Source organism: Microtus pennsylvanicus, chromosome 15 (assembly GCF_037038515.1).
Source record: "Microtus pennsylvanicus isolate mMicPen1 chromosome 15, mMicPen1.hap1, whole genome shotgun sequence".
NCBI lineage: Eukaryota > Metazoa > Chordata > Mammalia > Rodentia > Cricetidae > Microtus > Microtus pennsylvanicus.
Genome location: NC_134593.1, coordinates 9,038,353 through 9,066,301, shown reverse-complemented (window position 1 = coordinate 9,066,301; position 27,949 = coordinate 9,038,353). Strand labels below are relative to the sequence as shown.

Below are 27,949 nucleotides of genomic sequence, written 5' to 3'. Positions count from 1 at the left end.
GTCTCTGGGTCCTGACCCTCAGGGGTGGGTTCCTTCTCAGGGTATGGGCCTCCAGGTGGGCCAGTCATTAGTAGGCCATTCCCACAATTTCTGCGCCTTGTTTACCACATCTTGCAGGCAGGACAAATTGTAGGTCAAAGGGCTTGTGGCTGCGTTAGTGTCCCAGTCCCTCCACTAGAAGTCTTGCCTGGATTTCTGTTGCTCTAGGTTTCTAGCTCATCCCAGAGATGCCTCCTGATTCCAGTTCTCTCCCAGTGCTCTCTCCCTCCATCCTTCCCTTACCTGATCCCTCCTGTTCCCATCCCCACTCTCCCTTCCAGCCCCTTCCACTAGCATTGTCTGCTCTGTTTCCCCTTCAGAGTGAGATTTATGCATCTTTTTTCTTTGTAGTTGTGTTTAGTGACATTTTTCTTAGCACCCATTGCATGGTACTTGAACCAGCTCTTTGACTCTTCCAGCACAGCAGTCTCTCCCCTCCTTGCCAATGTCACTTTCTCATGTGTGCCTAACTTGAGTGCTAATATTCGATTGCTGTTCTGTCAGAAACTATGGAGGGTTTTTTGTCACAGCCTTGCAAACCTGTCCGTACTTCTGGGTATGTGAACAGTGCATCTAGCAAATCTGACATCTTACATTTTAGTGTGCTAGCTATATACAAACATGCATACATAATACATACATGTAGTATGCTACCTAGACTGTGTGGTTGTACTAACAGTAGTCTAGTGTAAGTGACGTGTTTAAGACAATCAACAAATATAAGTTACTTTGAATCTAAACTCAGATTGTTCCATTGCAGTGAACTTCTTGGTATTCTTTTAGTTTTTTGTTTTTCCTGACAGGGTTTCTTAGTGTAACCCCGGCTGTCCTGGAACTCACTTTGTAGACCAGGCTGGCCCAAACTTGGAGATGCACCTGCCTCAGCCTCTTGAGTGTTGATCAAAAGTGTGCACCACCACTGTTCAGCTTTCTTGGTATTCTTGGTTAAAGAATTTGTTCTTTGATTCATTTTTATTGTAGATGGGTAAATGTTTCTGAAGAGGTTTTAGTTATTTGTGGGATGTGGGAAGTTTGTAGCACATGAGTGATTTCAGGTGACATTACTACCTTGCTGTTTAAAATTACTGTCCTTAAAGTTACAATCAACTGCTTTTAAGTGTCTGTCTTATTAAGGATGTTGCTGCTGACATGTGAAGATAGTTATTTTATATGAAGCACTTTTGAAGTCTTAAAGACTGAATGACAAGTCAGAGTACCTTTGATTTTTTTAGTTTAGGTAGGCCTAGCTAGAAGTTAAGTAGTTATTAAGGAGAACATTTGATGGTAAAACTCAGAGTGGAAATAAAAGTAACATTGTTTGGTGGTCTGGTTGTAAACAGGCAGAAAAGGACACACTGGCATTCAGGTTCAGTATCCATTGCTGATAGAAATAAATAAAAAGTAAAATTAACATTTTTTTCATTTACATATTCAATTATCTTTTAAAAAAGAACTACGATATAAATTTCTTCCTCATGTCAAATGGGACATTCTGGTTTTGCTTTTTTCCCCTTCTATTGGGAATAGTGCCTGTTGATGTCAGAGAACTGGGCACTGGTGGCATCTGGGCGTGTTGTGATGAGAGTTGTTGAGCACTGTGTTTGATCTGCCCTGCTCTGTCTGTTGTAGTTGGCATTTTAGTCTTTTGGCATTTTGGGGGCCCACCACCCAGCTCCCCAATAAATCACACACAGAGGCTTATTCTTAGTTTTGAATGCCTGGCCTTAGCTTGGCTTGTTTCTTGCCAGCTTCTCTTAAATTATCTCCTCTATCTTTGGCCTTGGGGCTTTTCTCTTTTTCCATCTCTCTATACCTTTTATTTACTAGTTCTTACCCCATATCTGTCTGTGTATTTGGGTGACTGGCCCCTGAAGTCCTCCTCATTGCTCCTTTTCTCTTTCAGATTTCTCCGATTCATCCTCTCTGCCCACCAGCCCTGCCTATCTTTGCTCCTTCCTTGCTATTGACCATTCCGCTCTTTATTAGACCATCAGGTGTTTTAGACAGGCAAAGAATCACAGCTTCACAGAGTTAAACAAATGCAGAATAACAAAAGTCACACACCCTAAAATAATATTCCTACAGCCTGTCTTTTCTTTACTAGGCTTTGGGAGGGCACATGATTGCTTTATGGTGAGAGGTCACATTTGATTTCATAGTCTCTTAATCTTCTGGAAAAATAAGGAGGGAAATTTGCTGTTTTTGACTTTTGGGCTTGTAAGTGTATACTTCTTTGTTAAAATATGTTTCTACTCTAATTGTACTCTACTAATTTTAGGGTATGCCCTGTGTTAGAATATGCACTATTGGAGTGACTGACTGGTATTTAGGAGTCATTCTATTTTAGATGTTGTCCTTCCCATTGACCCAAGGGCTCTGATGCCAGATAGCTCACTCTCAGTTTTCAGTGGGTCAGTGTTAACTTACTCATTCTGTATTGATTTCCAATTACAGTCGAATAAAGGAGAATTGAGTTCTCTTGTGCATCAGCTTCAGGAAAAGGAAAGGCTGCTCTCTGCCGTGAAAGAGGACGCTGCTGCCACAAAGGAGCGCTGTAAGCAGTTAACGCAGGTGAAGACATTCTTAGTTAAGGGCTGAGCTTCCTGAGTCAGAGCAGTGAGATCTTAAAGAGCACCCACAACCCTTGATGTAACCCCTCCCCCCACACACACACGCAAGGTTTCTCTGTTGCTTTGGAGCCTGTCCTGGAACTAGGTCTTGTAGACCAGGCTGGCCTTGAATTCCCAGAGATCTGCTTACCTCTGCCTCCCAAGTGCTGGGATTAAAGGCGTGCGCCCCGACCTGGCATGTGCCATCTCTTCACCACCCACTTGACAGTGTAAAGCCTTTGTGTGCTTCTGACTAATGAGAAGTCAGTGGAAGCATAGAGTCTGTAAGCTTGCTTCCTTATACTGAGCTTTAATATAGTTTGATGTGAATATCATTTAATACTGTTGATTTAAGTTTAAAAAAATAGATAAGTTACTTTTTGACATTTTGGTTATGAGCCCAGCCTTTAATGGCTAATTATTTCTCCATCCCACTGAGCTGTTTTTAGTGACTAATCATCCTGTATACTGGGGATGTGTACATGTAAACAGACTGCTTTTTCCTTTCCCAGACACCCGAGCTGAATAATCATGCAGAAACTATATTAATTACAACACTGTTTGGCCAATGGCTCAGGCATATTCCTAACTAGCTCCTACATCTTAAATTAACCCATTTCTATTAGTTTATGTATTGCCATGTGGCCATGACATTGCCTCATTTTCTACATGTCTTATTTCTTTGGGGACAGGCTTGTGGCATCTTTCTTTTTTGGCAGCTATGTGGAGTCTGCCTGACTCTGCCTTCTTTCTCCCTTCATTCAGTTTAGTTTTCCCATCTATCTATATTTTTCCATTACATGTTAAAGCAGCATCTTTATTAACCAATGGTAATAAAACATATTCATAGCATACAGAGGGGCATCCCACACCAGTTAAATAGCTGGTGAAAAATAAATCTGACTTAATTACCTTTAAATAAAACTTAATAATGCTTTTGAGCACCATATTTTATGTGGAGTTAAATAAAGTGCAGTACTTTTTTTTCTGTTTTATTTTTGGACAGTCTTAGCTAAAACTGGCTCTATAGCTGAGAATAACCTTGAACTCTTGATCTCCTGACTCCACTTCCATATGCTGGGATTATAGATGTGTGCGCCACCTACCTGGCTTTAGTATGGTGCTTTTGTGTAAATACATTTAGTGTAATTTTTTTTTTTTTTTTTGGAGACAGGGTTCTCTGTGTAACGGCTCTGGCTGTCCTGGAACTTAGACCAGCCTTGCCTCAAATTCAGAGTCTTACCTGCCTCCCAAGTGCTGGGATTAAAAGTGTGTGGCACCACCTCCCGGCTTAGTGTAGTTCTTTAAAAAGAAATTTTTATGTGTATTGTATGTTGATATAACAGCTTTTAAATATGTCTTAAAAATGAAGTGAAGTATATAAATAGCTTCATAAATTTTATGAAAACTTAAGTTTTGCCCCAGTTTCTTAAAGCTGGACTCTAGTCATACCTTCAGGTAACTAAACTTGCTTTTGCTTCCTTACTTAGCTGTTTTCACATCTCTTTTCTGCTGTAGACATACACTGTCCAAAGAGAGGCCTCCCTTGGTTTCCCCTTCTAGTATCCTTCCCGGTCTTTCACTGAACTTCAAAGGAGAGGAACAAACAATCACTATTTTGCCTTAAATTATATTTTTTAGGGTTTATTTTAGGTTTACAATCTTTAATTAGTAAATCAGAAAGTGCATTTGAAATAGAAGCACACTAATGAGTGTCTGTACTATGAAGGAGTTGGGAAGAGTGGGGAGATACAGAAGACTCCTGGTTTCTTGGTTTTCAATCCCAACTCTGCTTTGTGCCCAAGCTCTGATTGAGCATTCACGAGTTTGATACTCTTAAAACATTGCATCTTTGATAGTGTTATAATACCTTTTTCATAACAAGTTCTTCATAAATTCTTTTCTGATTTTCTATTCTAGGAATTGATGACAGAGAAAGAAAGAAGCAGTGTAGTTATAGCAAGGATGAAAGATCGGATTGGAACACTAGAAAAGGAACATAATATATTTCAAAACAAAATGCACGTCAGTTACCAGGATGCTCAGCAGATGCAAATGAAGGTATGTTGAAGTCTTCGAAAGTAAGAGGAAATATTTCTGTCCATTTAATTCATAAACTTTTAAGTGCCTTGTACGGGGTGGGCATTGACATAGAGTGGCGAGTTAAACTCACTCTTCATGCTAAAGTAAGTGTTTTGTATGGAGGTAAGTAGGAAGGCTGGAACCTGATAGGGAAATACTCCATTGCAGTAGAGGTGAGCACCGGGTGCTTTGCCGCAGTGGAGGAGGGAAGGTGGGACAGTGTTGATAGTAGAGAGAAGAGTTTTTAGACACAGTATTCAGACTGTGTTGAGTCTTCGGAATTAACTTTGTCAAGAGAGACTGAAGGAATGGGGAAAGGCTGTAAGAGTTACTTGGTGTAATTCTTTATTCTCAACTCAGACCATTCATTGGCTCTATTTTGGGAACCCAGAACCTTGTGAGAAATGCATTTTTAAAGAGTTGAGAGCCAAGGTTGGAATGAAGAAAAGATATAGAAATAAGTATGGACCTATTTAAAGAGTTCCCCAATGCCTGAAGATAGTCATAGTTTGTTTTTTTTTAAATGTGATCTTTTAAAAAATATCTATTTTTGTATCTTATGTGTATGAATGTTTGCCTGCATTTAATATATATGTACCACATGCATGACTAGTGGCCTCAAAGGTCAGAAGAGAGAATGGGATCCCCTAGAATTGCAAATGGTTGAGAACTGCCTTGCAAGTGCTGGGGATCCTCTTGCGTCCTCTACAAGAGCACCAAGTGCTTCTGTGTTGGGTGTGAGAAGTCTTGCTTTTGAAACTTGATGTACGCTTGTTTCTTATTTCAAGGTGTGAGAGTATCTGTCGATTGGCTTAGGTCTGAGCTGGGCAGTTTGTACTTACTTTGTTCTATCAGATGTGAGAGTATCTGTCGATCAGCGTAGGTCTGAGCTGGGCAGTTTGTACTTACTTTCCATTCATTGCTAAGCAGTTTTTTCTTTGTCTTCATACTGACCCGGAAAGGATGGTTTGGATTTCATTTTCTTTTTTAACTTTTTTTTTATGTGCATTGGTATGAAGGTGTCAGATCCCCTGCAATTGGATCTTTAGACAGTTGTGAGCTGCCATGTGGGTGCTGGGAATTGAACCAGGGTCCTCTGGAAGAACAGTCAGTGTTCCTAACCACTGAGCCATCTCTCCAGCCCTGGATTTCATTTTCCTAATGCTTTTTACTCTTTTACTATGATAGAATTTCTCTTAAAGGTGGCTTTGTTCGGGCTGGAGAGATGGCTCAGTGGTTAAGAGCATTGCCTGCTCTTCCAAAGGTTCTGAGTTCAATTCCCGGCAACCACATGGTGGCTCACAACCATCTGTAATGAGGTCTGGTGCCCTCTTCTGGCCTGCAGACATACACACAGACAGAATATTGTATACATAATAAATAAATAAATAAATATTTAAAAAAAAGAATAAATAAAATTTAGAAAAAAAAATAAAAGGTGGCTTTGTTCTTTGTTTTCTAAATCTTATATTTTAAAATAGTTTCAGCAAGTTCGGGAGCAAATGGAAGCAGAGATAGCTCATCTGAAGCAGGAAAACGGTATACTGAGGGACGCTGTCAGCAACACTGCCAGCCAGCTGGAAAGCAAGTATGTCTCCAGTTCTCCTTCTCCACTAAATGGCAAGCTCTTTTCTTCTGTCGTCAAAAGGATCTTGATAGTAACTGGTTAGACTTGTTCCATTTGCTTCTAAACTTGTTCTAAGAACAACTGTTTCTCTGCGTGAAGGGCTCTGGCTCTTGGTAAGCCTCTGTGCAGCTGCAGCCCCCAGCATCGCTGTTGCTGTGGAGCAGCTCACACATGTTGGAGCCGTCTGTTTGCGGTCCAGCACTCCTGACTTTCATCACTAATTTAAAAGCATAGTCCTGGTCTTCCTGCCTCTATACAGATTGTGATCCAGGGGCCCAGAGTGGAGAAACCATTTCTTAGAGAGCCTAGTAGTTTTACACAAAGTAAGCACTTTTTTTGGGGGGGGGGCAGGGTTTCTCTGTGTAGCTTTGGAGACTGTACTGGAACTCGCTCTGTAGACCAGACTGGCTTCAAACTCACAGAGATCACCCTGTCTCTGCCTCCTGAGTGCTGGAATTAAAGGTGTGTGCCACCACCACCTGACCCAAAGTAAGCAGTCTTAACTGGTGAGTTTTTTCAATAATGAAGTAAAAGCTTATTCATTAGAATTCAAAATGCTCTCTTTTTCCTGACAATAGGACAAGTCCTGTTACAGTGATATTGGTATTAGGAAGGTGATTTTTTTAAAAAAGATTTAATTTAGTTTATGAGTATTTGCCTCTGTGTACCACATGTATGCTTGCTGCCTATGGGGGGTCAGAAAAGGGTATTGAATTCCCTAAAACTAGAATTAAGGATGGTTTTGAACCAATGTGGGTGATGGGAACTAAACCTGGGCCTTCTTCAAAAGCAACAAGTGCTCTCTTAACCTCTGGTCTTTCTCTCCAACCTCCATTTTAGGAAGCTTTTAGATTAGTTTAATGGCACCATTGTCTGTTCATGCTCCTGAGTTTTTGGTTTTCTGTTTTAAGAATATTTTATAGTGATTTTCAAATTTAAAGTTAGTTTGTTATTGTTCAGTATATGCCACAGCATGAGTTTTCCTGTCCTGTGTTCCATGGACTTTGTGTATGGCATTCACAAAATAGCTCTTGCCACCATGGAATCTGGGGATGGAACTCAGGTGGTTGGGCTGTGTAGCTTGTAGCTCTTACCCTCTTGGCTATCCTTTCTGCTCTGTAGCCTTCCTTTTAGAGTTTGCCGTTTTGATTTGAATTATTTAGGAGTACACTAGTACACTTAGGGGAACAGTATTCCCACTTAGTCACTTTCCTTTACATTTGCCTGGAAGTGGGGTGCTAGCTCAGCACAACTAGCATAGAATATGTTGTTCTTGTGAGTTCATTGTGTGTGTAACAATTCAAAGCCCCTAATCTAGCCACTGTTTTCAGGCAGTCTGCTGAGCTAAATAAACTGCGCCAGGACTGTGGGAGGCTGGTAAGTGAGCTGAATGAGAAGACAGGGAAGCTGCAGCAGGAGGGAGTTCAGAAGAAGAACGCCGAGCAAGCTGCTACCCAGCTGAAGGTGACACCACCCTGCCTCTTTATTCTATTTCGTCAGTGCTATCCATGTCCAGCTTCATAACATGAATGTGTATGTGGAGTTCAGAAACTTAGGATGGAGTTTAATGAGACCCACGCTGTAGGGCTCTACTTCTTCAAAGTTTTATTTTGATAAAAGAATGTAGGCCTGGATTTGAAGCTAATGACTGAAGATAATTAAAAATGAAATCAAGTGTTATACGCATAAGGGTAGAATTTTGTTTTATATAAGGTGGTTAGAGTCTACACATGTAAGGCAAAAATTATTTTAGAAAAGAACCTTTAGCATTACTTTGATCATCTGTAACTTGAATTCCTCATCAATTTCGATAGAACCCCTCCCAGCATTGGAATTCCCCCAGTGTTGTAATAGTTTGTTTTTCCCTTCTTTTGAACACAGCACTAAAGTACTCCAGGGGTTTGCACTTGAGCCCATGGTGTACAAAAATCTTACTGTTTTCCCGATCCCAGTATGGTGGTTTGTGTGCAGAGGTGCTTACACTCTCAGGAGTTGTGGAGGGGTGCCCAGGCTGACTATTCTGTGTGTATGCCTGTAGGCCAGAAGAGGGCACCAGACCTCATTACAGATGGTTGTGAGCCACCATGTGGTTGCCGGGAATTGAACTCAGAACCTTTGGAAGAGCAGGCAATGCCGTTAACCGCTGAGCCATCTCTCTAGGCTGCGAAAAAAGATTTTTTTAAAAATATGTATAGTTATAGTACACCCAGAGGCTGGTTCCAGATGGTTATATAATTACCTTTAGAAGTTATATAATTTGATTTCTTTCTTTTTTGTGTGTGTGTTTTGATGAACCCTTTGTGAAAATGATCTTTCCTTTAATACTGGGTTTCCTGGGGGATTTACTGCTGACGTGGATGAGGGAATGTGTTCTCTATAGATATGAATAAATAAGACATGGCATTACAATTAATAATCTTAGTTTTTGTCATATGTATATTTCTAAATAGGAATTTTAATATTGAAATTTAGCAATAAAGGTTCTAGCTTGTCTCCTAAAAGCTTATGGTAGGTCGTGCTATGTCCTCTGTCTTGATCTGCCAGACATTGAGTGTCTGAGATGTTGGAGGAGATGGTGGATGTGCATAACAAATGCCCCACTTTTTTTACAATTGAAATCTTGTCTGCTTATGTTGACTTTCTTTTCCCCCTTTTTTCTTTCTCTCTTTAAATATCAAGGCTCAACTACAGGAAGCTGAGAGAAGGTGGGAAGAAGTTCAGAGCTACATCAGAAAGAGAACGGCAGAACACGAGGCTGCACAGCAAGGTGCATACTGGGAACTCCTGTCTCGTCTACCCGCGGAGAAGGGTTATTGACATTTAGAAGAGCCAAATAATATTAGGTTTTGTCCTTTTGGATTGTCTTATCTTTTCAATATTTGTTAGGTATTTTAAAATGAGCAACCTTGTAGCCTTGTCTGCAGGAGAATGAGCACCTGATAGGGCAGAAAAGCGTGGTCATGACATCCGTTTTTTCTGTGGTTTGCCTTTGGTCTTGTCAGGATTCTTAGACTTGTGAAGAAGCAAGTTGCTTTCTTGAATCTGTCTACCTTAGTAGTTGTTAACTTTGTCTTCTCATCCATAATTGGATGCATTCATGTCTGCTGTTTTTAGTCCTGCCATTGCCTTTTGTCTTCGTTAGGGTTTTGTTGCTGTGACCAAAGTCAGCTTGGGGAGGAAAGGGTTTATATCAACTTAGAGCTGTAGTCTATCATGTGGGGCAGTCAGGGTAGGAATTTAAGGCAAGAACTGATGCAGAGGCCATGGATGAACACTGCTTACTGGCTTGCTTCTCATGATGTCTTTTTCTTCGTTTTGGGTTTTCGAGACAGGGTTTCTCTGTGTAGGGCTGGCTATCCTGGAACTTGCTCTGTAGACCAGGCTGCCTCCTGTGCCGGGATTAAAGATATGTGCTGCCACCACCACCTCGTCTCATTCTACCTTCTTATAGCACCCAGAACCACCAGCCCCATGGGGGCACCACCCTGGACCCTTCCATACGAGTCATCAAACAAGAAAATACCCTATGGGTTTGTCCACAAGCCAGTCCTCTGGGAACAATTGCTTATGATTTCTTTTTCCTAGGTGACTCCATCTTTGTTAGATGGACATGAAAACTAGCTAGCATATCTTTCGTGCTTGAATATGGCTCCACATAGGGTAGATAAGAGTTCTGACTTGTCAGCTCTGTTTTCCTCTGAGTGCACACAAGGTACTTTAAGACTTCTACTTTTATAGAAAGTTGGTATTTCTGTGAAGATACTTACTTAGAAATTTAACATTTTATCATTAAAACACAGGAATCTTGCTAAGAAGGCTGCCAGTATAAACCAAATAGCTATAGAGTAAAATGGCACTCTATTTAAAGATTTTCATAGGTTTATCTTTTTTATTGTATGTATGTATTTTGCATGCATGCATACATACATATATATGTGTGTGTGTATGTGTATATGTGTGTGTGTGTATGTGTTGATGTGTATCATGTACATGCATGCTTAGTGTCCAAAAAGGTCAGAAGAAGGTATGGAATCCCCTGGAGCTGGAGTTATAAATGGTTGTGAGCTGCTGTGTGCTGGAAACCAAAACTGGTCCTCTGTAAGAGCCACAAGTGCTCCTAACTCCTGAGCCACCCTCAGCCCCATAACTGTGCTCTTTTACTTTTTGTGATTTACCTCCTATTTTTGTTTAACTGTTGTGCTCTAACTGATCTTGCTGTTAGAATCTCAGTATTTTACTCCATATTTTTAAACAAATGTAATCCTGATCCTTAGTATTCTTTTTTTTTTTTGGTGTTTCTTTTTTAAAATAAACCTTATTATAGAAAAAAGCCTTGTAAATCAAACAGATGCAATTTTATATTTCAATGAACTCAGAGAAGTTATTCCAGAGCTGAGGAGCTCTGTTTACACCTTCACTACCAAATACATTTATATGCATTTATTCTCCACCAAAAAACCCCATGTGCATGTGTGTGTATGTGCCATGATGGACATCTGGGTTGGTTTTGATTCTTTGCTATAGTCAGTAAAGCAACAATAAAGAAGTGCTTCCTCTCGGCAGAAACTGACTTCTTGTTACAGAAAGTAAAGTCTTAATCTCACTCCTCTCCTTGTATCTTATTGTCCTGAACTGCTGATGGATTTTCATGACATCAGGATTCATGTTTTTGTCAGCATGACAATAATGGGATGGTGATGTAGGATATTTGTTAAAACTGATTTGTTCCTTTGCTCTGTTTATTTCCTGAAGCTTATTATTACTTTGCTTTGCTCTTGCTTGATGCTACTTTATTTTAAAATTTTTGTCTAATGTTAAATATCTTTTAATCCACTGCCCCTCAACATCTTAGGTGCTAGAGGCAGGGAGTTGGGTTACATTTTCTTCATGGTCCTTTCTGGAGGTCGGTCTTCTGTAGTGCTTGTTACTTCCAGGTTCCTCCACAGCTGCCTTCCTAAGACTTTGTCCTCTCTCCATTCTGTTTGGAGTCTGTGTCACTGCCATGGTCGCCTTCTTTCATTGAATAAAGCTTGGTTTTCACTAGCCGCATATGAGTATGCCTGGAAGTGCATCTTTACCGTATTGGATTGGTTTGATTGTAGGCTCAGTTGTTCTGTTCATTCTAGACCTTTTTGTGATGAGTTGTAAGTCAGCAATAATTTCATCTACAGAATTTTGACATCATGAACTTAATGCTTTAACTGGTGGTAGTAAATATCTTGAGTAATAATCCCAGATATGTCCATTATATTTTAATTATCAGGAGTTCTTTTTGAGTTATTGTTTTATAGATATGAGAACTTACCTTTCTTAGTGGAGACTCGTGCTACATGTTTCTGTCTGTGGTAATGCTCCCTCCGACCTGTGGGCTTGTTTGTTCATCAGAATGGCTGATGGTTCTCATGCTGCCTGCTATCTCCTCTCATTGATCTTTTTGATTTAGGGTGTTTCCCTTCCTCTTCTCTGCCAAGTTAATGGTTGTCTTTAAATTTACTTTGTTCTCATTTATTGTGATTTTGCATTAGGATGGCTTATATGTAATTTTTTTTTGATATTTTTTTGGGGGGGTGTTATCTGTGGGGAGGATGAAAAGCAAACAGAAAAGTTACCTTTCATTTCAAATTATTTAAATGGCATTTTAAATGTCAGCTTTTACATAGTAGATTTCCTTGGTGTCTTTCTGTGTAGCAAAGTTCAAGGAATTTACATGAATTTGCTAGCATAATTATTCATCTATCTCTGGGGGAAATAAAAAGTACTTTTAAGAACTGGTAGAATCATTTAAGATTTTTATATTCCATTTAGTTAATGTTTATTGAGCTTTGTGCTATGTCTTTGGGCACAGCTTTGGCTGTAGAGGCAAGGCAATCTCTTAAGAGCAACAGGAATTAGACAGGGTGGCTAGTGTTATACAGGCAAGGACAGTCTGCTGAGACTGCAGAGGGGAAGGGGAAGGTCCATGCAAGTGCTCCAGAGAAGGTGACACATACCAGGGATGGAAGGGGTCAAAGAAAGGCATTTTGTAAGATTTAATATTTTTGTTTGCTACAGATTTACAAAGTAAATTTGTGGCCAAAGAAAATGAAGTCCAGAGTCTGCATAGTAAGCTCACAGACACCTTGGTATCAAAACAACAGTTGGAGCAAAGACTAATGCAGTTAATGGAGTCAGAGCAAAAGAGGGTGAGCAAAGAAGAGTCTTTGCAAATTCAAGTTCAGGTATTTGTTTTTCTTTATTTAAAAATAAGGGGGTGTATTTATTGTTTACATGTGTAACAGTAATAAAGAAAGATCATGAATTTGAGAGAGAGGGAGAGAAGCCTTTGGAGAGGTTGGGGGAATGGTGTAATTATATTTTAATTTAAAAATTGCAAAAAAGAAAATGTAAAACTTATATGAATACATTATATTCAAATAAACTTTTGTTTCAATGTCTAAATCATTAAGAAAATGGAATTAGGATAAATGTGATATGTCAATTCTAAATAGTGGTAAATAATTAACATTTAATCTTTGAGCATTTGTTTAAAGATGAGCTCATCCACTTCCTTAGGACTTCTTGTGATAGTATCAGGGACAGTAAAACAGCCTAGATGTCTCCCTTGTAAGTTAACAAAATGAAATGCTTAACTGCTTTAAATAAAGACAGTTTAAAGATATACCAAGAGCATGTAAATCATTGTGTTCATGTGCATGTGGATATTTATTAATAACACATTTGTCCCCTCTTTTTTTTCCTGTTGGTGAAAAGGATATTTTGGAACAAAATGAGTCTTTGAAAGCTCAGATTCAGCAGTTTCATTCCCAGATAGCTGCCCAGGTAATGGTGCACTTTTACTTGCTTGCCGTTAATCCTAACTCTTCAGCTGTTTGAACAAATTATCTGAACACCTGTGTAGTGCAGCCTTCAGTAGTTGGAAGAACAGTCATTGAATCAGTATGTAGTGGCCCGTGTTTCAGACACTTAGTGCTTGGGAAGCACTAAGAACCCCAAATCTGTATAATTAGAAGGATTAGGTGAAAGCACTCTCCCCTGGAAAAATGCTCCCAACTCTGTCACAGAGCAAAAGGGAGCCAAGTGGAGCCCAGAGTAGGGACTGCCACAGCACAGTAACTGAGCCTTAAGAATCTCCAGATGACAGAGGGCAGCTGTGTTAGCTACAGCTCCCAAAATGTATATAAAATGTGTGCTTCAGTTTAGTTAATGGTAAACATCGCACAGGTTTTTGTTTTTGTTTTTTTACGGTATTGTAAGACCTGTGATTTGACATCATTGCACTATGCTTTGATTGATTGATATATCAATCAATGCTTTGGAATATAAGTGATAGAACATTTAGAAAAAGTAAAAGTTTACACAAACACACATACTGTAAATTTCAGTTCAACTTTTAAATTATCAAAATTATTTGTAGCAACAAATACTTGAAATTTGAGTCGTGGGCTGGAGAGGTGGCTCAGCAGTAGAATGTGCCTGCTGCTGTTCGAGAGGATCAGAGTTCAGTTCCCAGCACCTGTATTCGGCAATTCACAACTGCCTGTAACACCAACTCCAGGGGACTTAATGGCCCCCTCCATCATCTGAGCGCATGTGTCCGTGCCCCCCCAACTTACAATATTCAAAATAAAAACAAATCTTTAAAAAAGAAATTTGACTCTTATGTTAAAAGTGAATAAAAGTGTCTTTTAGAGTTCAAACTCCAAAGTTTTTTGCACATAAACATATTTTTCTAAATTGCTTTCTTTTAGAGGTGATAGTTTAAAATTTGCTGAGGTTGGATTGAGATCTTTATCATCAGCTGGCCGACTTGGGCAGAAATGTTGGGGAGTGCTGAGAGCCGTTAGCAGGGGAGCACGTGCTTCCTCACATTGTCTTAATCATTTCAGGAGACATTGCTGAGGAAGAGATGCACAGGGGTAGTGATGGCCTTTGTGAATGGACCTGTGCCTTACGTACTTGTTGCGTGTCACTTTCATAGTTCCCAGCCTGCCCACTTGCTTAAATCTTATAGTCCATGATGTGGTGTGTAATTTCCTAATACTGGCTGTTGGGGATCAGATGTGCTTTCAGAATGATGGCTACTCACTGTAGGCCAGATATGTCTTTAGCAACTTTATATGTTAATTTCTCTTGTTTTTTTAAAATCTCTGTTGTGATTATTATTGTACAGCTTTTAAGCTTTTTCTCAATTGTTCTTATGTTGATAATGTTTTTCTTTCTCAGACCTCCGCTTCAGTTCTAGCAGAAGAATTACATAAAGTGTAAGCCTGCATTCCACACTTCTCCTATAATTGTGTCATAGTGACTAACATACTTGTTTGATACAATTCAGAATTAACTTCATACTCTGATCTGTTTGAAAAATTACTCTAAACTCTATTTATTCTTTTCTGTTAGCCTGTGTTTGTTTAGTCTCCAAACATTGCATGTTTTTGTTGTTATTGTAGAAAGAGCCTGGCAAATGTTCCTTCATTTGGTTATGTGATTATGTGGAAGAGGCAATTGTGTTTTCAGAGTAGTGGAACGAAGCTAGTGCCTGTTGTGGCTCTTCTGCACTAGCCCTGTGACAGTAGCCTGTACACCAGGATATGCGTTGTCTGGTGCATAACTACAGATACGGCTCAGTTGTTTGCAGAGATCTCTAATCTGGGTTTGATGCCAGACTTCTTAATGTATAAAACAGTGGATCTTTCTGTGTATCCATCTGTGTATTTGTGATTGAGTTTGTGCTGATCCTCCTGCCTTAGCCTCTTGAGTACAGGTGTGAGCCATCATCCTGCTATGAAAAAGGTCTATTTTGGACTGCAGGAATACCTTCACAAAAAAGGCTCTCACTGTCAAGTTTGATGACCCAGATTTTATCCTCTGGTCTCACATGCTGGAAGGAGGAAGCAGACTTTGGCAAGTTGTCTTCTGCCACACACGTGTGCGCACACACACTGTCTTCTGTCACACACGCACTCAGACACACACATTGTCTTCTGTCACACACGCACTCAGACACACACTGTCTTCTGTTATGTACACACGTGCACACAGTCCTCTGGCGCACGCACGCATACATACACAAACACTGTCTTCTGTCACGCACGCACACACGCTTGATATTTTAGGGTGCTATGCTTTGTGACAGTTACTCGTAGACTAAGAGTGTAGAAAGAGAAACTTGAGTTATGTGAAACTTAGTTAAGATTATTCTTTCTAGGTAATTCTCAGTCCTTTGGTAATGCTTATTAAAAGCACAAATGTATTTTCTTTTTGAAGGATTGCAGAAAAGGACAAGCAGCTAAAGCAGACTGAAGATTCTTTAGCAAGTGAACATGACCACTTAGCAAGCAAAGAGGAGGAGCTCAAGGTACAGTAACTCAGCTTCTGCTGCGGTATTTTATAGGACTCAGATTGAAGACTGTAGTCAGTATGTGTTATATAAAGGATGACAAAGGCTCTGGAATGCATCACAAAGTGCTTCTTATTTCTGAGCTATAAATACTTTATCTCTAAGAGGAAAAACCTAAAAGGTTTTACTCAGATGATGCATTTCATAACAATTTCAGAAATTTGGCAAGTAACAGAAATTGATGATCTTTCTTTTTGTTTTAGGAAATTTGTAATTTCAGACTTTTGCCTAACACTTAAAGTAGGACAGATATGCTGCCACAAGTTTAAAGTAAATTCTATCAAACTCTTTTAATACTGTGTACTTTTCTCTTGCTCTAGGATATACAGAATATGAATTTCTTATTAAAAGCTGAAGTGCAGAAATTGCAGTCCCTGGCTAATGAGCAGGTAGATTGGTTTTGCTTATTTACCTCTGCAGAATTTTGATTTGCCTTTTCTTGTTTGTTTGAGGCTGTGAGCCCAGCTTTCTGTGTATAAATACTGTCTATAATGGTTACTTATGTTTGGCTTTGGGATGTATTATTGAGATCCTCTGACAGACCACCTAGATGTCACCTATTCATATTGGAATGTTCATATGATACTATGAATTCCTCATTTCTGAGATAGAAGAGATTGTTAAAACAGTCTTAATGTACTGCTTGCTTAGTGTTTTCCTTTTAATGTATAAAAGTGAAACTTTTTATTAGGAAAAATTGACCTCTGAGAAGTAAAAACTAATGGACAATAATAAGACAAAGAAGCACATAGTTTTGTTATCTTTAACTCAAATGTATGGAAATATAGTTTTTGAATGAATAGATGAATAGTTTTATGGTTTTCTCAGAAATAATAAGGTTTTCCCTTTATTCTGCACACAGGCCGCTGCAGTGCATGAGGTAGAGAAGATGCAGAAGAGGTGAGTGTTGCATTCTGTGCAGAGAAACTGGTGCTCACATCCATGTGCCACGCTGCTTCAGCTGAGGCTGACCGGCTGCGCTGGTGGTAACTGCTGCTCTTCTCCTTGTAGCATCTATGTAAAGGATGACAAAATACGAGTGCTTGAGGAGCAGCTGCAGCGTCAGATTGCAAGCAAAATGGAGGAATTTAAGGTGTGTGATTAAGCTTGTGAACTCAGCTTTCTCAGAACAACTTCTTATGAGTTTAGTTATAATGACAAAAAATGCTATTTATTAACACAGCCATTTGGAAACATTATTTCCTTAGTTTATGTGGTGACTTAGTAATTTTGTTTTTGTTTTTGTTTTGTTTTGCTTTTTCAAGGCAGGGTTTCTCTGTACCTTTGGAGCTTGTCCTGGAACTAGCTCTTGTAGACCAGGCTGGCCTTGAACTCACAGAGATCTGCCTGCTTCTGCCTCTGCCTCCTGAGTGCTGGGATTAAAGGTGTGCACTGCTACCTGGCTGTGAATAGTGAATTTTTAATAGATTTTTTTTTTTTGATTTTTCGAGACAGGGTTTCTCCATAGTTTTTGGTTCTTGTCCTGGAACTAGCTCTTGTAGACCAGGCTGGCCTCGAACTCCCAGAGATCCGCCTGCCTCTGCCTCCCTAGTGCTGGGATTAAAGGCGTGTGCCACTACCGCCTGGCTTAGACTTTTATCTTTAAATAAATGTTTGAAATTTATTTTGCCCCAAGCATTCCTTGGCAATCTTTAAATGAGTACTTTACATTTGTGCACAGTTTTTGATGTCTACGCTGTTGCTGAGATGCTAATCTCTGTTGAGCTCTGAACTTTTATGTATGTATGTGTTATCTGAGGTCCTGTGGTCATTCAGTCCCAAAGAATCACACAGAGGTCTACATTATTTATAAGTTGATTGGCCTATTAGCTCAGGCTTCTTATTAACTAATTCTTATAACTTACATTAGCTCATAATTCTTATCTTAGTTAGCTATGTGGCTTGGTACCTTTTTTGGTGAGGCAGTCACATCTTGCTTCCTCTGCGGCTGGGTCAGGACTGCAGAAAGAGCTTTCCTTTTCCCAGAATTCTACTTTTCTAGTTGCTCCCCCTTCCTGCCTGGTTGTCCCCCCTATACTTCTTGCCTGGCTATTGGCCAATTAGTGCTTTTTTAAAATAAAATTGACAGGGTACAAACCATTGTCCCACAGCATGTATGTATGTAATTGTAGCATTGCTATGAACAGTATGGGGTTGCTTGTTGAAAATCTCAATTCAAATGATTACTGCCTTTCTCTTTCTCAAAAAGTAAATTGGGTTTTATCCCTCCAGATTCTGAACGACCAGAACAAAGCATTACAGTTGGAAGTTCAGAAGCTACAGGCTGCTGTTTCTCAACAGGTGAGGGTTTCCATGTAGTGTAAGAAGGTCTAGTGAGAAACCAACTAACTGATGGAGAAATTGTGCTACAGTTAGATGTGTCTCTCCATTGCACCTGCCCATTTTGTGCTTACCAGGTTTCAGAATTAAAGTTTTGTGTCTCTGAGATGAAGCAAATGTTAATCTTTTCATTAAGTATTTTACAAAAAGAAAGAAAAGTCTGTTTTTGGAGCCTTAATCTTTTCATACAGGCAATATGTTTTCTCAAAAGGAGTGTGGGTTTGCAACTTTGGAGCATTTTGAAATTGCTAACATTTCTTTGTCCTTTCACTTAGTCTTTCACACCAGTGTGGTACTAAACGATCTCTTAGAATTGAATGACAAAACTTAAATATATTGCTTAGTCTCATTTTTTTGCATATAAGCCACATCCGAGTCATTTCTTTTTGTTTAAAATGTGTGTGTACACGTGTGTACATACGTATGTATATAGTAGCAATTAGGATGATAAGGAATACGCACACACATGCTCCTTTTACAATATATACACCACATATTCTTAAAAAGTAACATGTGTACACACACACACACACACACACACACACGCTCCCAGTCATCTAACTTACCAATATCTGTCTTCCTAATGAATGACACTGCTTCATAAGCCAACCTCTAGTGGTGTCTTTTCTCTGCTGCTTCCCTGGTGTTGCTTTCACCTTTTTCTCACATAAACCCCTCAAGTTATAATTGTACAAAGTGTTCTCGGAGCTGGCTAGATAGCTCAGCAGATAAAAATGTTTTCTACCCATCCATGAGTGACTTGTATACTTATTTTAAAACTTAATATGTGCCTGAGGCCTTTGTCTTCGCAAGTCAGGACAGCTTGTCATTTGTTTTAAACATGTATCTAGTGCGCACACATAGAGAACAGCTTGCAGTGTAGTTGAGGAATCAGTTCTCCACCATGTGGGCCTCAGGTGTTGAACCTGGGCATTAGCTTGGCGACAGGCACACTCATTTCTGGGCCGTCCTCCAGCCTTACTCTTCAACAACTTGCAGTCGCCTTTCTATTTTCACTGACTGTGAAATAAGAGATAAAGAAAGTGTCCCTAAGTTTCTTTTCATTTCCACCTTTCTTTAACCTCCCCCTTCCTGTCCAGCAGTTAGAATTCCAAATGACAGTTAAGAGAGAACGAGTTTGTGATGTAAGATTTCCCTCTCTCTTGCCGATGGTTTTATTCTGGAGGAAGAGGTTAAACTTATTGAAGGAGAAGCTGGTAACATTGCCATGTTGTTGTTTCTTCAGGTGTAGGAAGGCAAAGGCCAGAGCCCCAGGTACGGGAGTGTGCTCAGACACTGAGGAGAGGGAGGCTGAATGTGTGCAGATTTGCGGCTCATTAGCTAATGCCTGGGGTGGCTGGGCGTGCTTGCAGATGTGATAGCCGAGCAGCAGCATGCCTTTATTTTTGCTCCAGAAGGTTTTTAAGAGTTGTGATCAGGGTTACTAAGTAAAAATCATGGGAAATTGCTTTTCTTTGCCTGACACCTATTCATGATCATACTGAATTATTGAAGGTTTAGGTTTATCGTGCTGGAGCAAGTAATAGGACTGGATTAGGATGATAAAGAATGTAGTAAAATAAAAATGTTGGTCAGTATTTGAACCAAAGAACCAGCGTACTTAACTAATTACGATTTTATTAGGGAAGCTGAGTTCATTGAGTGTTTGTTGAGTGTACACTAGATATTTATGTCTATGCTGAGGCTCTGAAGGTGCTTGGAACTTGATTCTTGGCTTGAGGCTATGACTTAATGTGCAGATAGCCGTGTATAGGAGAAAAGCATGGTGAGTTAGATTATTGAGCTGTGTCTAGGTTTACAGTAAGATTTCATTTGAAGAGTGGAAAGGTAACATGGGACAGCTTAGCCAGGAGTTTGCTGAACATTGAGGGGCCGTGGCTAGGAGAAAACTCTCAACAGCATGCTGGTGTACAGCAGGAACATGCAGAGATGCTGTGTGAGTGCAGAGAATAGGGGTGGGGCTAGAGAAAGACTTGCTAGGGCCTAATTAGGAAAAGCTTTGTTCATTGTGTAAGGCTTGTGAACCCGATGTAACCATGAAGATCATTGCAAGGATGGACAAACATTTACTCTACGTGTGAGAGAACTCACAGTGATGGAAGTGAGGTGTCTGAAGGTAGGAGTCAGAGAAGCAGTAGGATCCAGTGAGAGCCTAGGACAACTAAATAGTTAAGGCACAGGTAAGCTGGGCTTTATAGTGTTGTCTGTTTTGTAAGGTGGGGTTAATTGATACAAATGCGGATTAAAGACTTTCCATGAGAGTTTTAAGTTTTTAAAAAGTAACCTGTCAGAGTTGTTTCTACACTATCATACTGATGTAATCTGGGAATTTCTTCTCTCCTTTTTTTCATAATGGAACAATTTTTCCTCATTGGGACACCTTTCCTTTGCAGCTAACGAAACAATTTTTATGAAGTACAGACAGAATTTAGGGCATTGTGTTCAGGATGAGTAAAGATGAGGACCTGCATTTAGGCACCAAAAAGAAGGGAATGATGTAAAAATATAGAAGAGGTGGAATCTTAGGCCTCAGATTTTGCAGTGGAACATTAGTTTTATTTTTGAAAATGAGTATAATGAGATAGACTTAAAAAATCGGAAATGAACAGAATTAGGAGATTGTTTAATGAGGTATGGATAGAAAACTCCAGACCTGTTTGGCCAGATACTAAATTGCCTGGGTAAGAATGTGGAGGGAGAAAGCTTTGCTTCCATACGTATATTAATAACCCCAGACATTTGTAGGTGAGCACATGCTAGGTTCTAGGACTGAAAGGTCAAGTGCGTATGACCAGTTTTAATGTCATGTTTTCCATGCTTTATAAGGAGATGTATTGTGTACTGCTTCTGCAGTGCACACGCACTTTTTAATATAGTCTCTGTTGTGGTCTGGTAACTTTTATTATATCTATCTACTTGTTCAAAACCCACTGATTATAAACAAGATTTATGCAATTGAATTTGTGTTAGACTTCAGTGTTGGTTGGGGTAAAACAGTTGATAAAAGGAAAGGCCACCCCTGATGGTGGTGGCGCATGCCTTTAATTCCAGCACGAGGGAGGCAGAGGCAGGCGGATCTCTGGGAGTTCGAGGCCAGCCTGGTCTACAAGAGCTAGTTCCAGGACAGGCCTGAAAACTACAGAGAAACCCTGTCTCAAAAAAACCAAACCAAACCAACCAAACAAACAAACAAACAAAAAAAAACCCCAAAAAACAACAACAAAAAAGGAAACGGTCTCTTGTGACTTTAGCCTTTAAATGCCTAAATTTTTTTATATTTGAGGAAATCTTTCCATTGTCACTTAGTGACTGAAAATTACCCTTAAGTTGCTGATGCCACGTCCCTCCTTTTGTATCCTGGACGTAGATGGTTTTTTCTGCTCTTTTGATTAAAAAATTTGTAATTGTTAAATTTAGTCCTCAAAGAAGGACTAAATTTTGGAATTACTTAGAATCCTGAAGTATTTCCACAGAATCTTTTTCTAAATTAATCTTTTTTAAAATTATTTTTATTGAGCTATATATTTTTCTCTGCTCCCCTCTCTTCCTCTCCCTCTCCCTTTTCCTTTCCAGTCTACCCTCTCTCATGGTCCCCATGCTCCCAGTTTACTCAAGAGATCTTGTCTTTTCTACTTCCCATGTAGATTAGATCCATGTATGTCTCTTTCAGGATCCTCTTTGTTGTCTAGGTTCTCTGGGATTGTGAATTGTAAACTAATTTTATCTTATGCAAACTTGGTAGAATAAAGCCTTTTTGTTGTTTTTGTTTTTAGCCTAATAAAGATATTATGGAACAAATGGAAAAATGGTAAGAGTTTAACTTTTCATTACTTTAGTGACTCATTCCTTCCAAATTTGTGGTGACAGAATAGTTAGCTGTAATAATCTAGGTTCTTAAAGTTCTATTTGTGTTTTGTGGTAGAAAAGGGTGTTCTGGACTGTGGTTTAGTCAGGGTTACTGTATGGTATGTTTGTGGGTGTCATGTGATATGGATTGACTTGTTCAGGCAGTTGTCATCCATATATTACCTGAGCATGTTTTAATTATTGGTGAGGAGTCCACCTTAACACCATGATTGAGATCCTCAGAAATCTTTCTAGAATGAAAAGTTCATAATGAATGAGGGACAGAGGGGCTGATCTATGTAAAATACTTAGGAATGATATTTACCTTGATCAAGTCGTTCATACATATGTTTTAAATTTATAATTTCAGCATTCAAGAAAAAGATGAAAAGTTAAAGACGGTAGAAGAATTACTTGAAACTGGACTCATTCAGGTGGCCACGAAAGAGGAGGAGCTTAATGTAAAGCATTTTCCAGCTTGTTTTCCTTGTGTCATTTTGTCAGTATGGTTTCTCTGATTGTGTGCTGTATGTTACAAGTTCAGGAAAAATTTCATATTATTTAAATGGTAGTTCTTTAGAAACTGAAAATGGGTAGATGATTGCAGTATTCACCACCTCAGTTAGATAGATGCTGTCACTACAGTTTGTAGTGTGTGTGTTCCTCTGGCACCCGTGTTCAGATTATAACCAGCAGACATCCTAAGTCTGCGACTGGCTGTGGGGTGAGCAAGTCAGGTACAACTGCTCTGTGCTCACTGCCCCTTACTAAATTAACACGGACCTTTGGGAAAGTAGATTAAAAGATGTAATTGAATTTATAACTGCTGTGGCTTAGCTGAGAAATAGCACTCTGGGTCTTTGAGGGTGTTGGCACTTCAGTGGAAATGTATGTGGTGATAACTGAATTTCAGAATGGTTGACTAACTATCAGGTTACAGGGAAAAGGGTAGAAGAGGAAGAATAGACTAGCTTAGTTTGAACTAGCAAGTGTTTTAAGAATAAAAAAGTATGTTGTGCTTATGGTTTTAAAACAGGCCATAAGAACAGAAAACTCAACCCTGACGAAAGAAGTTCAAGAATTAAAGGCCAAGCAGAGTGACCAGGTAATTCATATTGTGTAATGCATACTGTTGATCCTACACATTTCTCCTTATAGTAGGCACAGCTGGTGCTTGAATTGCAACACCCAGTTGTTTCTTTTCCAAGGCTGAATTTTTCAATTAAACTTTTAATCAATGAATCATTAGTGACTTGAGTGGTAATAGAAGCTGCTGTTTATTGAAAACTGTCTGCATGCTAGGTAGGCACTCTATGAACTACTCCAAATAGGATTTCATTTTTTTCTTTATCTAGTTAAATTTACTTACATTTTATGTATATGAGTGTTTTGCTTGTATGTGTGTCCATGCATCACGTGCAGGCAGTGCCTCTTAGAGGTCAGTAGAGGGCATCAGATGTCCTGGGTCTGGAGTTTGAGATGGTTGTGAGCAGCTACGTGGGTGCTAGATACTGAACTTGGGTTCTCTGAAAGAGTAGCCAGTGCTTTCAACTTTTGAGCCATCCCTCCAGCCCAACTTTTTTTTTATTTAAAAAAAAAATTTATTGCCAGGTGGTGGTGGCGCACGCCTTTAATTCCAGCACTCGGGAGGCAGAGGCAGGCGGATCTCTGGGAGTTTGAGGCCAGCCTGGTCTACAAGAGCTAGTTCCAGGACAGGAACCAAAAAGCTACAGAGAAACCCTGTCTTGAAACCCCCGCCCGCCCCCCCAAAAAGTTATTATTATTGTTGGTGTTGCTGTTTGTAGGATATATGAAGGTTCAAATGTACCAGGGATCGCTTGTGGAGGTCACAGGACAACTTAGGAAGTGCTCTCTCCATCCACATTCATGTACATCATCAGGCTTGGGTGACAAGCATTTACCCTCTGAGCCATCTTGCTGGCCATTTTCTTTTTTTTTTCTTTTTTTTTTTTTAATACAACAATAAAGGGTTTTGACTACATATATAATTCAAGTCTAATGACGGCAAAAAGACTACAAGAATTGAGACAATTTCTTAGGTGTAATTTTTTCACCTGGTTAGAATGACTAAGTAATTAAGCGTTTATCTAATGATTATTTTTCTGGGCCATGCTCAAATCTCCTTATTTTCACAATGTTCCTCACTTTTACCATTATGATGTTAAGAAAATCTAGAATTTCTGGGCTTTCTTTTTCCTTTTTGATTTGAATTTGTATAATAACAAATTTAAGGATTATGTATATTTCTCTGACTCACTCATAATTTTAAAAGTTACTAAATTATGCATCTTTCTATTTCTAGGTTTCTTTTGTGTCTCTAGTTGAAGAGCTTAGGAGAGTGTAAGTGATAACATTGTTATAAATTTTTTTTAACTTATTTTCTTAGTGCTATTAAATGGAGTTTTATTTATTTGTAATAGTTGACATACATTATTACATCTCTATCTATCTATCTATCTATCTATCTATCTATCTATCTATCTATCCATCCATCCATATCTATCTCTCTGCCTACCTATCTACCTATCTTCTATAAGTGACATACATTATTACATCTCTATCTATCCATCCATCCATCCATCCATCCATCCATCCATCCATCCATCCATATCTATCTCTCTGCCTACCTACCTACCTATCTTCTATAAGTGACTACATTACTCCCCCCTACTTCCCCCTATTTTTCACCCCCTCTCCCTTTCTAGTTCAGTCTGGCCGGGGTTTTCTCTACTACTTGGGCCTGGTGTCTTAACTCCTGCTGCTTTTCTGTCACCTTTCTGAGGACTGAGATAGTGTATACACCACTCCTGACTCAGTTGAACCTGCATTCTAGAATTTCTATCAGTGAACTAAGGGAGATTAGCAGTGCTATCCAAATTGAAAGATTTCATCTTTTTAAAATCCATTTTCATAATTGATTCTTTTTTTATGTGACATCAATTGTTAATTTTCCGTGTTTAGCAGAAGCTATTACAGATGAGCTTATGTTGCACAGAGATACAGTTTCGAGCATGCGTTCCCCTTGCAAGGTACCTACCAGCTTTGATGTCATATTGTGTAGTAAGCTCAAAGTCCTATAAGCCCATGTCCTTGGATGGAGCTTGATCCTCCCTGGTGTTGGGATTTTAATGGCACACATGGTGGGTGTCCTGTGTATTTTGAAGCACACCACCATCTTCTTGTATGCACAGATTTCTAGTAGATGTTGATTACATTCTTCCTGAAAGGAGTGTTAAGTATTTTCTCTGCTTGTCTGTGAAGTTGGGTACTGTTTCACTTTCAATGAAGGAGTTGGCTTGGAGAGTTCTCATGCCATGGTGCTGTTTCTATGCTTAGTTGGTGGGTCTCAGCCGTTTCTAGTCAAGTTAATATTTGATTTGTTTGTTTAAGGATCCATGAGAAAGATGGACAGATCAAGTCTGTGGAAGAGCTTCTAGAAGTTGAACTTCTCAAAGTTGCTAATAAGGAGAAAACTGTTCAGGTATTAGGAGAGAGAAGAGTGTCTGGGCTTTCTGTTCAACTCGAGTTGATACCATTTGATTCCATGTGTTTATATGTTGTCAACTTCAGTGTGTTTCCATTGTCCAATCTTGTCTGTTTTATCATTGTCAAGGCTTTGAAACAGGAAATAGAGGTTCTAAAAGAAGAAATAGGAAATGCCCAGCTTGAAAAGGCTCACCAGGTAAAAATCCCAGAGCCACAGCATGACAGACTCAGTAGTGCCTATGTTATATATGAGCTACTTTAAATTTGGTTCTTCTTGCTATTCAGAAAAGCCCTTTAATAGCTTACTACAAGTATATTTATTTATATTCCTTTTTAAAACCTTTTACCAAGGCCCTCTTCTAGAACAAGTTCTCTGTATTATTAGTGTTTCATTTTAATCCGTTTAAAAAATGCAAAATACAGAACACTGGTAAAACAAACTGCATGGACCAGAATGTGTTGTTATAGAATGTGTATTCATCCTCTGAATGTAGCAAAAAAAAAAAAAAAAATGAGTTTCCTTGGAGATTCTAGAAGTAGACTTTACTTGGTAGATGGGTTTTATTAAATTTAATCTGATAAGTCTTCATTAAAATGATGAGATTGTGTGGAAGAGATGATTTGTTCATCCATTGGATTAATGCAACAGCCTGTCAAAGCCCCATGCTAGGATTGGAGATAGTGTTTTGTGACTGAACCTTCATGAGAGGCTCCTTCTGAGGAGCTAACATCTGAATCAAGGCCATGAGTGAATGGGATACAGTGTTAGATTGCCAGTGAGTTTCTAGAAAGGAAGCCCAGGGCTGGGGAGGGTAAAGTGCTCATTGTACCAGCACAGGATTAGAATTCAGATCTCCAGCTTTTCTGTAGAAGCTGAGCATGGCAGTACACAGCTGGAGGATAGAAACAGGAAGATCTTAGGACCTCCCTGGCCAGTCAGGTTAACCAATCCAAGCGTCAGGTTCAGTAAAGAGACTGTTTCAGAACATAACGTGAAGAACAGTAGATGAGTGTAGATTCAGCATGTTGACCTCTGCCTCTTGCACATTTGTGGATGCATGCACATTTCAATCATAAACAAATAACATACATAAATAAGTAAGAAATTAAGGAAAACACAGAGCACTGTAGAGCAAACATTCATGAGGACCAGGCTGGAAAATTCTGATAGTGCATGGAAGTGTGTGGAGATGGGAAGACTCATGTTCTTAACTGTGGCGATACCTCTTTAACCTCTTTATGCAGGTCTGCTATTTATAATAATCACTGTTACTTTGGCCCTGCCCTGTTATTATTTACTTTGTTAGTTTAACTGTCACTGGAACTAGAAGAGGTGAAATGTAAATTCATCTAATTTTGGCATGGACAATTTAGCTTGGAATTTATATTTTGAAGTATATACATTATAAAGATTTACAACATAAAGCTTGATTAGTTTAGAGAAAGAATTTTGAATTGCTTTTTCTGTCCTTTGTGTTTTAGTTATCTGTCACCTCTCAAGTTCAGGAGCTTCAGAACTTGTAAGTAACATTTATCTCATTTTCCTATAAATATCTCTTTTCTATAAGTTAAATTTAATGAAAATTGTAGCTTTTTTATAATTTGATTTTATTGTTCTGGAAAATACTGAGTTTTTTCAAAAGTCCTTAGGATTTTTGTTTTTGTTTTTTGTAAGTCTTTGGTTCTCATCATATTTTAACAGCTACTAGTTTTTTGTGGGAAGGAGGTGGTGGTATGAAAATCCCTATTCTTTGGAGTTATAATCATAGTATACCTTAAATGGAGATGTTGCTTCTTGCATATTTTAATTACCATGTAAAACTGGCCATGGAATTGACACCTGAGCCGGTTTGCTAAGCTGTGTGAATTTCCTGATACTGCCTAGATGGGATGGTGTGGGATAAGAGTAGAGCTCCATTAATTCCTCCATTCTCTATGTTCAGTGATAGCTTGACTTTGCTTATCTTACCCTTTTTAATTTTATATCTCAAATCTTGTATTCCTTTATATTAAAATGGTTTGTAGAAATATTTATTTCTACAATAGTACAGTAGATGTGGACTACAAAAACACCTGGGTATTTAAGATCATGTAAAATTTTTACTTGTCCCTCTTAATAACTTGCCAGATTAAGAGGCAAGGAAGAAGAGGTGAACACCATGAAGGCTGCGTTAGAAGACAAAGACAGAGACCTGACAGATAGAGGAAAATGGATACAGGTGAGAAGCTGCAAATAGCAGTGAGAGCAACCCTTTCTCTGATAGTTGAGTATCAATTCATATCTATTCTTTTTAAGGATCTTCGAGAAGAAAACAAATCTTTAAAGGCTCATGTTCAGGAGGTGGCGCTGCCTGCTTTGTCAGAGGTACAGTAGAAACAAGAGTGCTAGGGAAGCAGTGTGCATCCCATGTAACACTCTAGAGTAAGGGGGGAGATCTTCTCAGTTTGTGTGTTATTGCTCTTGTTAACTTTTATTACTGT

General features: G+C 39.1%; 1 protein-coding gene across 11 annotated transcripts in view; it reads left to right on the top strand.

Moving 5' to 3' along the window:
- Ktn1 (kinectin 1) overlaps positions 1-27,949 on the top strand; it is a 102,166-nt gene that overhangs the window by 30,615 nt on the left and 43,602 nt on the right. For 6 of the 11 annotated variants that reach the window (XM_075949731.1, XM_075949730.1, XM_075949727.1 and 3 more), the window contains 22 exons: positions 2,494-2,610; positions 4,569-4,709; positions 6,212-6,318; positions 7,689-7,821; positions 9,037-9,124; positions 12,409-12,575; positions 13,108-13,176; positions 14,581-14,618; positions 15,622-15,712; positions 16,075-16,143; positions 16,617-16,654; positions 16,766-16,847; positions 17,987-18,055; positions 21,889-21,923; positions 22,332-22,422; positions 22,998-23,066; positions 24,285-24,322; positions 25,373-25,463; positions 25,596-25,664; positions 26,951-26,988; positions 27,597-27,687; positions 27,765-27,833. In XM_075949731.1, the coding sequence (XP_075805846.1) occupies positions 2,494-2,610; positions 4,569-4,709; positions 6,212-6,318; positions 7,689-7,821; positions 9,037-9,124; positions 12,409-12,575; positions 13,108-13,176; positions 14,581-14,618; positions 15,622-15,712; positions 16,075-16,143; positions 16,617-16,654; positions 16,766-16,847; positions 17,987-18,055; positions 21,889-21,923; positions 22,332-22,422; positions 22,998-23,066; positions 24,285-24,322; positions 25,373-25,463; positions 25,596-25,664; positions 26,951-26,988; positions 27,597-27,687; positions 27,765-27,833 (1,800 nt within the window). The remainder of the gene's footprint in view (positions 1-2,493; positions 2,611-4,568; positions 4,710-6,211; positions 6,319-7,688; positions 7,822-9,036; positions 9,125-12,408; positions 12,576-13,107; positions 13,177-14,580; positions 14,619-15,621; positions 15,713-16,074; positions 16,144-16,616; positions 16,655-16,765; positions 16,848-17,986; positions 18,056-21,888; positions 21,924-22,331; positions 22,423-22,997; positions 23,067-24,284; positions 24,323-25,372; positions 25,464-25,595; positions 25,665-26,950; positions 26,989-27,596; positions 27,688-27,764; positions 27,834-27,949) is intronic. The other 5 variants (XM_075949732.1, XM_075949729.1, XM_075949728.1 and 2 more) reach the window with 1 other exon arrangement.